A 9419-nucleotide genomic window follows, 5' to 3' on the forward strand; every position below is an offset into this window, starting at 1 on the left:
TTGTTTTTTCTGCAGATCATGAAATTCTGCCCATAAAAGATCGTTCTCCGCCCGCTCTGTGTCTGTGTGAGATTCAAGCCTGGCCATTTCATCACTAATGGTCTTATTCTGCTCCCTGAGAGTGTTCTCTCTTTCCTCATGATCTTGCACTGCTGCCATTAGTTTTTTTATCGTTGTCTGCAGTATCTTGTCATTTTCTTCAAGTTGGGCCACCTTCTGTATCAGCTCGTCTTTGTCTTGCTGAGCCTTCTTTTTTGGGCATTTAAGTTGAGCCGCACAAGGCTCAACCACCGACTTAGCAGTGCTATTTTTATTTGTATCAATCCAACACAAATTGTCCTCTTCCAGCTCTAATTTAGGTATCTCCTTCACCCTGTCATCCTCAGTCCCGACATTGGGTAATGTCAGCTCCCGGGCGGTGTGTAAATGATCTTGAGACATCGTGTTTCTTCCTAACTGTTGTTTTACAGCTGAAATAAATTTCGGAGCAGGCCTATGACGTCAATCACAATCACAATGTTTGTTTCCGAAAACTAAAGGGTAGAAAATTCTTTCATCCCGTACATGTGAACACAAGTAAGTCTAGATTTGGATAATCAAAGAGCTAGACAAGCAACACAGAACAGACCTCCGAGTTTAACTATATATCTTCAAACGTTTCAGTTATGGCTGAATATGGAAAAAAGAAATAAACAATTTTGACCAACATATATCTGCAATTCAAATCAACTGCCAACAACTGCTATCAAGAGATGTTTGTGTTAAAGGGAGGCCCCGGTGAATGGTCCACAGTCTGGACGGTTCCTGAACTGACATCATACGGGACTATTTTACTTTGATCTGATTCCTTTGACAGTGACATCATGACATTCTACCTGTCATAACGTTCTAAACACATTCCCCTTCTAGAATAGAATGTTTTTTTCTTCTTTAAAGACTTATTCCTTTATGTTATTATTATTATATATTAAATATTATTACCTAGCAGTCTAGGCTAACGCTGTTGCGCTAACGTTAGCAAATGTCGGCGTAGCTAGCTGTCTAAACTTGTGAAAAGCCGAACAGCATCCCCGTCCGACCTGTGTTTCACTTTCCCTCCAATATTATGTTACCGTCACCGTCACCGTCTGTACCAGTGGCACAGACGGTGACTATAGACAGTGAACCGAGACGGGGCTTTCGTCTGTCGTCTCCCCAACGTGACGTAATGCAATGCATTGTGGGGGAGAGAAGAATCATTGCAAATCACTGTAAAATTGTACTACTTTTTCGTATTTTATTCCGTTTTGTGATATCCATTGTATTTGATGTTGTTGGGTAACAGTTTAAATGTTTATTACCAACAAGAAAATTCAACAAGAAAAACCCTGCAAGATGGGCTTTAAAGGCCCAAACGCACTGAAAGCGTCTGACGCGTGTGTTTTGAAGTACACCCATTTGTTTTAAAGTGGTCATATTATGCTTTTTGGCTTTTTCCCTTTCCTTTATTGTGTTATTTCCTAGCTACTGTCAGGGCACGCCCTCATACTCTGCTCCTGACTGGCTAGTAATCCTTACCTAGGTACTGTCAGGGCACGCCCTCATACTCTGCTCCTGACTGGCTAGTAGTCCTTACCTAGGTACTGTCAGGGCACACCCTCTTACTCTGCTCCTGACTGGCTAGTAATCCTTACCTAGGTACTGTCAGGGCACGCCCTCATACTCTGCTCCTGACTGGCTAGTAGTCCTTACCTAGGTACTGTCAGGGCACGCCCTCATACTCTGCTTCTGACTGGCTAGTAGTCCTTACCTAGGTCCTGTCAGGGCCCGCCCTCATACTCTGCTCCTGACTGGCTTGTAGTCCTTACCTAGGTACTGTCAGGGCCCGCCCTCATACTCTGCTCCTGACTGGCTAGTAGTCCTTACCTAGGTACTGTCAGGGCCCGCCCTCATACTCTGCTCCTGACTGGCTAGTAGTCCTTACCTAGGTACTGTCAGGGCACGCCCTCATACTCTGCTCCTGACTGGCTAGTAGTCCTTACCTAGATACTGTCAGGGCACGCCCTCATACTCTGCTCCTGACTGGCTAGTAGTCCTTACCTAGGTACTGTCAGGGCTCGCCCTCATACTCTGCTCCTGACTGGCTAGTAATCCTGACCTAGGTACTGTCAGGGCACGCCCTCATACTCTGCTCCTGACTGGCTAGTAGTCCCTACCTAGGTCCTGTCAGGGCACGCCCTCATACTCTGCTCCTGACTGGCTAGTAGTCCCTACCTAGGTCCTGTCAGGGCCCGCCCTCATACTCTGCTCCTGACTGGCTAGTAGTCCTTACCTAGGTACTGTCAGGGGACTGCTTCTGGGGACACAGAGGATTACAAAAACATGAAAAAGGTCCTTATCTTCACTTATATTTCTGCGCGGGAAAGTCGCCGGATGCCACAATCTTCTGAACATAGTCATACTGAGAAATCCAGAGGGAGTTGTGTAGAGCTGATAGTCTTAATTAGCTTTGTAGCAACTCATTTGACTTGAATGTAACTGACGTTCATTAATATCTAAAAGTTATGCACTAAGCTTTAATGTAGTGTAGGGGGTACGTGAGATATTTAATAAAATGTTTAATAGTTACAAGTCCAGAACATTGTTCCTCCTTCCCCCCAACCGGCACCGTCAGACACCGCCTATAAGAGCCTGGGTCTTGTCGCACTAAATGCTTGTTCTTGGGGGAATTACCGAAATTGTTGGGCCTTTGTAAATTATGTTATGTTATATGTTATTATTATGAGTGTGGTCTAGACCTTCTCTATCTGTAAAGTGTCTTAAGATAACTGTTGTTATGATTTGACACTATAAATAAAATTGAATTGAATTGAAATTGATTTCACTTTTTTTCCTACCCAAAATGTGATTTGTGTTGCCTTCTTTGGCCCTATTCTTGCCTTCCTTCCCTCTACTGTCCTTCTACTTTTTACAAGTAACTTGCTTTTCTTGAAGTTATGTAACTGTTTTTGAAGTTTTTTATACTATTTTCGACCTATTCTTGCCTTACTTCCTTCTTTCTACCATCTGTTTTTGTCTCATTCTCATGAAAATGTTTTTTTCAGGTCCAAGGCTGTTGTTTAGTAAATCTCTCGCTGACAGAGCTGTACTGTTCCTCTTTATAGAGACTTTTCTTTTTCTACCAAAAATGATTAGTCTACTAGTCGGGGGGTACTTGGCTTAAAAAAAACAATTCAAAAGGGGGAAAATTATTGAAAAAAGTTTGAGAACCACTGCTTTAATGTAAACATCTTTTTTAAAAGTAGGTTGGCGTTCTGTTTTGATCACATGATCATCAGTCAATGTAAACACATGATCATGTTTACTAAATAAACTATTTTAGCTAAACGGTCTTAATTCCTACTTTTAAAACACATATTATGGAAATGTGCACAAGTAAATAGACGGATTATGAGCTTGTTGTGCGTTCCCTCTTGTCCTGCAGGGGGCGACAAAGAGCCATCTGCTCCTCACACACACCGACAATATGTAGACGAAGAAAGATTTGGACCACATTAGACGTTTGGAGGCAACAAAACCGAACAAAAAAAGCTAATCTTAGTGTTTTCAGTCAGTCGGCATCATTGTCATACATCTATGGTCTGCACAGGTACGATTATGTCTCTATCCCGAGAGAGTCCAAGTTGATATTGAACCACAATAAGTCGGTGAAGCTGTTCCGTGTTTATGGAGAATAAGGCGCCTGTTGTGCTGAACGCGGTTCCTCCTTACGGACATGTTATTGCCAGCGAGAAATGGAGAAACTCTTCCCTTATTCAAAGCTTAAAAGGTAATGAATTGTTTTAATAAAACTGCCCAAAATGATAACCTATCAGCATGTTACGTATATTAACGTCTTTGTCGTTATTGTTTTTTTAAATGGATACAACAAACTTGTGCCAAACGCCATTCAAAAATATCTTGTAAGTTTGTTGGCCGACTAACAAGCCGTGTAGAATATGACCGTACACCTTTTCTGTGTCAAATCATTCCACTTTTCAATTCGGCTGACATGTCATCAATTTATAATTGCCTAAAAATGTAAACTTAAATAATCCCTGTTTTTTTTTTTTTTTTTTTGGTCTTCAAAAAACTTTATTATGCAAGTACAGATACACAAACACATTAACCCTCCTTGGTCAAAATTAACCCTCGTCTGTTTTTAACTGTTTATAAAGCAAAAAGTATTATCACCCAATTCTGTGTTACACCTTTTAGCTCACTTCATAACAACTTCTTATCACTAGTTTTACACTTATTTTTGGGATTCATGAACAATGGTCATGTAAATGCATGTAATGTACATGACATGTTACGTCATTTGAGTTAAAAAAGCAAAAATTTGGAACATTTGTTGATGGATTATCACATACTTCAACAGATGTCAAAGTTTAGTAAGAATACGGTTTTGAAACCATTTTATTATTATTATTATTATTATTATTATTGGCCGCACATCAAATATTTTGTCTAGGAAGAAAAGAGATTCTATAAATTGAAATAAAATACCCCAAATTCAATTAAAGAAACACATATTTCTGATATATAAACATTGAAAACGGGTCAAATTTGACCCTAACACAACATGAGGGTTGAAAACATTAAATGCATACATACATTCATTCATACATACATACATACATATATGAAAAATGGGGCACATGGAATTTACATTAAAGAGTCATTGTCAGTCCTTGTAAAGTTTCTAAATATTATTTCATGTTGTTTTTTAAATTGGTGAATATTCTGTTTTCTTTCAGACCATTTACATTTATGGATATGAAATTTCCCAAATAGAATTTAAAAGATTCAAAATGAAAACATGGCATTTATCCAAATGATTTCCTTCATCGTAAAAAATAATGTCTCTACTTTGTAATTTTATCCTAGAGCCAAACAATACATGAAATACATCCTCCACATCAATCCAGAACAATCTGACATAAAAACATTCACAAAAGAAATGTGCAATCGTCTTTGTGAAAACTAGGGCTGTTCTCGATTGAAGAAATTCTTAGTCGACTAACACATACTTCAACTGTACCGACTAATTGATTAGTTGATTTAATCGACAGATCTGTAAAAATGATCAGTGCACTACTTTTATTGAATTTGGGTGTTTTATTTAATTTTATAGCATTTGAAAAAAAATTAAATAAAAAAGTGACAAATGTTGGAAAAAGCTTCAAAAACTTTGGAAAAAAGATTGACAAAACATAAAATAATCGCTGTAAAAAATTAACAAACTTTTTTTTAAATCGCTGACAAAAACGTCAAATACTGCCAAAAAAAAAAAACTGGAAATGACTTTACAAAAACATCGGGAAAAGTGACCGTGTCAAAAAAGAACAACAAAAGGTTGGAAAAATAAAAGTTTTCATTTCAAATTTTGACCCAGAAAAAACCAAAAGTTGCGTGGTCAACGGGAAGACAACATAAGGGTTGAAGTACCAGCCAAGGTTTGGACACACTGTCCACTTAAGTTATATTAAACAAATTGTGCATTTATTTTTCTTCTATTTGACAATTTATGAACCAAAAGATTAATCAAGGTTACATTTTTTTGGATGAATCGATAGTGTAAGAACATCATTATTTCTTCCCAATGCTGTTGTTGTTTGTGTGGCCAGACAATGTTAATAATTAACATTTATGTGTGATGTAATAGCTCCCCTTTTTATTTCTTTGGTTGCACAATGCACTTTACACTTTTTAATGTGGGCTTTATGTGAATTCTTGTATGTGGTGTTTTTTTTATCTTTTATTTGCTCTCAAATTTTTATAAGTTTCAAATGCATAGTAACATGTCACAGCAAAAACAATGTGTTTTTGTCTTCCTCGTTGTTCAAAGATTAGGAATTTTGCGGTCTCAATGTGAAGAAAATGCACTCATAAACAAGCTCCACTTCTGCTCTAGGTGGTGGTGTGAAAATCCTCTTTGAGAACGAGCTCGGTGTGGCGGATTTCCACCTGCCCAACAAGAGCTGCATCCTCTACGTGTCCGAGTGCGACATCATAGCAGGAAACGGCTACAAGAGGAAACTGGTTCGCTACAGAAATGTAAGTTCAATCAACGAGACGACAGACACGGCCCTTTTGCTTCAAGCCTCCCTGTGTTGTTTAGATTAGATTAGATTCAACTGTATTGTCACTGTGCAGAGAACAAGTACAAAGACCATGAAGTGCAGTTTGTGTCCAACCAGAAGTGCAAAAAAGAGCAGAAAAGTGCAATGCGATATACAAAGTATAGACCGGTGGTGCATAGACAGGACAAGACATATTGTGCAGTGTAGACAGTGGTGGTTTAGAGCAGGGGTCTTCAACAGTTTTTTAAGCCTCGGACCCCTTAACTGGAAGAGAGACGGAGCAGGGACCCCCTACTATATATATTGTATAAAATGTTGCATATTAAACTGGGCCTACAGTAACGTGTAGGGCGGACTTAAGCCTTTATTTACATACCTTTTTTTTGCATAGAATACTAAGCTATTTAGTATCTGTGGATGGCATTAGTGACTACCTTACCTATAGGCCGGTTTGCTTATAATATGTTGGATACATTTTTTAGGACAGTTCTGATTTAAAAAAAAAAAAAAAAACGTAACCATAATTTGGAGGCATTGACTCTGAGGACCCTCTAGGGGTCACAGACCCCCTGTTGAAGATCCCTGGTTTAGAGTAATATAAATAAAATATAAATATGTGCAGTCTATTAGCAGTTACCTTATAAGAGCAGAATAAATATGGCTATGTAATATAAACAATATATGAACATGTACAGATATGTGCAATGTAGTAGCAGTAACATTATAATAGTAGTAAGAATAATATAGATATATGCAGTGTATTAACAGAATATATTTATAACAAAAACAGAGTAAAATCTGGATATTCAGTATGAACCATATAGACAGATTTTTACAGCTATGTGCAGTGTGGTAACTACCATTATAGTGCAGAAACGATAACATAAGGGTAGTAAGAATAAGTGTATGTGCAGAATGACAGTGTTTCCTCTATGTTGATTTGACCGTGGCGGCCCCCCACGGCAACATTTCTGCCCCCCACGGTATAGGAAATAGGGCTGCATTGTTAAGAGTGCATGTTGGAGAATATTTGTATTTGAGGAGCATTATTTCCATGCTGAAGTAGTGACACTGCATTAAGATAATGTAATTAATAGTGGGGTTTATTGTTATTTGCTACAGAATGCTTAGCCTATATGTCAAGATCAAAGTTGGCCTATATAGTAACTCAAAAAATACAGTTGAATACAATTTGAAAATATGCCTCATTGTGTGTGTGAATAGAGGTGAATACATATATTTGTTTGTGTTGCAGCAAAGTGTCAGTTCTGTTTCATGGGGGGTTGGGGGGTGTTTGGACCTGCCCTCACTGCTAAAAAAAATCCTAAAGGAAACACTGCATAATGAATAGTATGAAGAGCAGTAGAATATGGCTATGGATGGATAAGTGCTTGATGTGAACGGTGCCCCTCCTGTTTTTAAAGACCAGCAGCAGTTTCCAGGAGCTGGTGTTGGTGGAGAACACCCGACTCAGCGAGCAGTACTTCTCTGCCGTGCAGAAGTTTGTGGTGTTTGACCTCGGCCTGACTCTGCTGCCGGTCGGCGGGCAGACTGAAGCCTCACAGCTCATCGCCCAAATTGTGAGTAGTGAAGACGAAACGACAAACCAGCAATACATACCAGTGTGATTTGTTGACACTGATAAATGTGTTGATTCTGCACAATTAATCGCAATTTTATCAAAATATATATATATATATATATTTCTTTTAATCGTTGGAAATAAAGATTTCATTCATTCAGAAATCTCAATATGGACTAGTGCAATATCCAAATGGCAGAGGTGCGCAATATTATTATTATTAGCCTTTAATGGATGGGACAGTTAGATATGAAAGGAGAGAGAGAGAGGGGGACGACGTGCAGGGAAATCGCCACAGGTCGGACTCGAACCCTGGACCTTCTGCGTCGAGGAATTAACCTCTATACAGTATGTGCGCCTGCTCTACCAACTGAGCCAACCCAGCCACGAGGGGTGCAATATTTGATAAAGGCAAAATGTGTGTTAAAGGTCCCATGGCATGAAAATGTCCTTTTATGAGGTTTTTTAACATTAATATGCGTTCCCCCAGCCTGCCTGTGGTCCCCCAGTGGCTAGAAATGGTGATAGGTGTAAACCGATTCCTGGGTATCCTGCTCTGCCTTTGAGAAAATTTCGGGAAAGAAACTGCAGATACAGTATTAGGGGACCACTAAGGTCTATATAAAAGAGACTTCAGATACAGTATTAGGGGACCACTAAGGCCTATATAAAAGCATCCAAAGAGCACCATGTCATTGGACCTTTAAAACATTCTGAATGGAGTATTGTGGTGCTGTGGAGACGTCCCGGCCCTCAAATCCTACCATACAGATTAAAGAAAACATCTTAAAATTGGAGGGAATGATGATTTTGTATCATTATTTTAATTTTCATCGAAAAATATTACAATTTAAATGATTATAGAGTGATCTTTGTTCGGTACAGATCCTCACAAAGATCACTCTACAGTATCATGTTTTAAATTGTAATATTTTTCAATGAAAATGGAAAATAATGATACAAAATCATCATTCCCTCCAATGTCATGAATCCTATCTCAATCACAATTTCACTCAAAAATAATCCCAATGAGATAGTTTCCTCGTATCGTGCGGCCGTGGTTCACTCTGCTGTCTGATACTGATTGTCCAACCTGCCCCGACGGTCTCCAGGTTCACGGCGAGGACCGAGAGAACCCCTTCAGGAGGAGGAGTTCGTCCCGGCTGTTGGACCCGCTGGTGCTGGCTATGGTGCAGCATGTCCCCGGGGTCGGCAGGGTCAAAGCTCTGGCCCTGCTGCAGCAATTCTCCAGCATCCAGGAGCTGTGCAACGCCCCCCCTGCTGAGCTGGAGGCCATCGTGGGTCAGGCTGCTGCTCAGCAAATCCACAGCTTCTTCCACAAACCCTCTACTGCTGGAATCTGAAGGCTGGACTGGAAGGTTTGGATTTAATGCCGATATTTGGGGTGGCAGTAGCTCAATCCGTAGATATTTGGTTGGGAACTTGTAATTTCCCCACTGGGGATCAATAAACAGTATAAATTATTGAATTATTTACTCATGACTCATGTTTATCGTATCCACAATAAACAGTAATCTTATAGCATCAATTTTCTTTTTGTACAGTTTGAGATTTTCCTTTTTAATTGTGTTTGTTTTTGTTTATTTTGTTATTAGCTTGGACTAAAAGTATACGTACATAACATTTTGTGAATTAATTTTGTGAATGAATGAATGAATGAATGAATGAAAAAATATAGTAATATTAAACCTACATTTGTCTTTTTTCGTCTT

The 9419-nt window shown here is 39.1% G+C and overlaps 1 protein-coding gene across 1 annotated transcript; it reads left to right on the forward strand.

The window, feature by feature from the left end:
* The first annotated feature begins 3466 nt into the window (after window positions 1–3466).
* faap24 (FA core complex associated protein 24) lies at window positions 3467–9175 on the forward strand. The gene is made up of 4 exons (XM_028586109.1): window positions 3467–3808; window positions 5936–6078; window positions 7529–7684; window positions 8799–9175. Exons 1-4 carry the CDS (start codon window positions 3706–3708, stop codon window positions 9048–9050), a joined length of 654 nt encoding a protein of 217 aa, XP_028441910.1. The 5' UTR covers window positions 3467–3705; the 3' UTR covers window positions 9051–9175.
* The last annotated feature ends 244 nt before the right edge of the window (window positions 9176–9419 follow it).

The sequence above is a fragment of the Perca flavescens genome, chromosome 8 (genome assembly GCF_004354835.1).
Source record: "Perca flavescens isolate YP-PL-M2 chromosome 8, PFLA_1.0, whole genome shotgun sequence".
Classification (NCBI taxonomy): Eukaryota; Metazoa; Chordata; class Actinopteri; order Perciformes; family Percidae; genus Perca; species Perca flavescens.

Coding starts and splice junctions, on each gene's coding strand:
- faap24 (XM_028586109.1), top strand. CDS start 3,706: ATGGAGAATAAGGCGCCTGTTGTGCTGAACGCGGTTCCTCCTTACGGA. Junction 6,079..7,528: donor AACTGGTTCGCTACAGAAAT/GTAAGTTCAATC, acceptor CTGTTTTTAAAG/ACCAGCAGCAGTTTCCAGGA. Junction 7,685..8,798: donor CACAGCTCATCGCCCAAATT/GTGAGTAGTGAA, acceptor GACGGTCTCCAG/GTTCACGGCGAGGACCGAGA.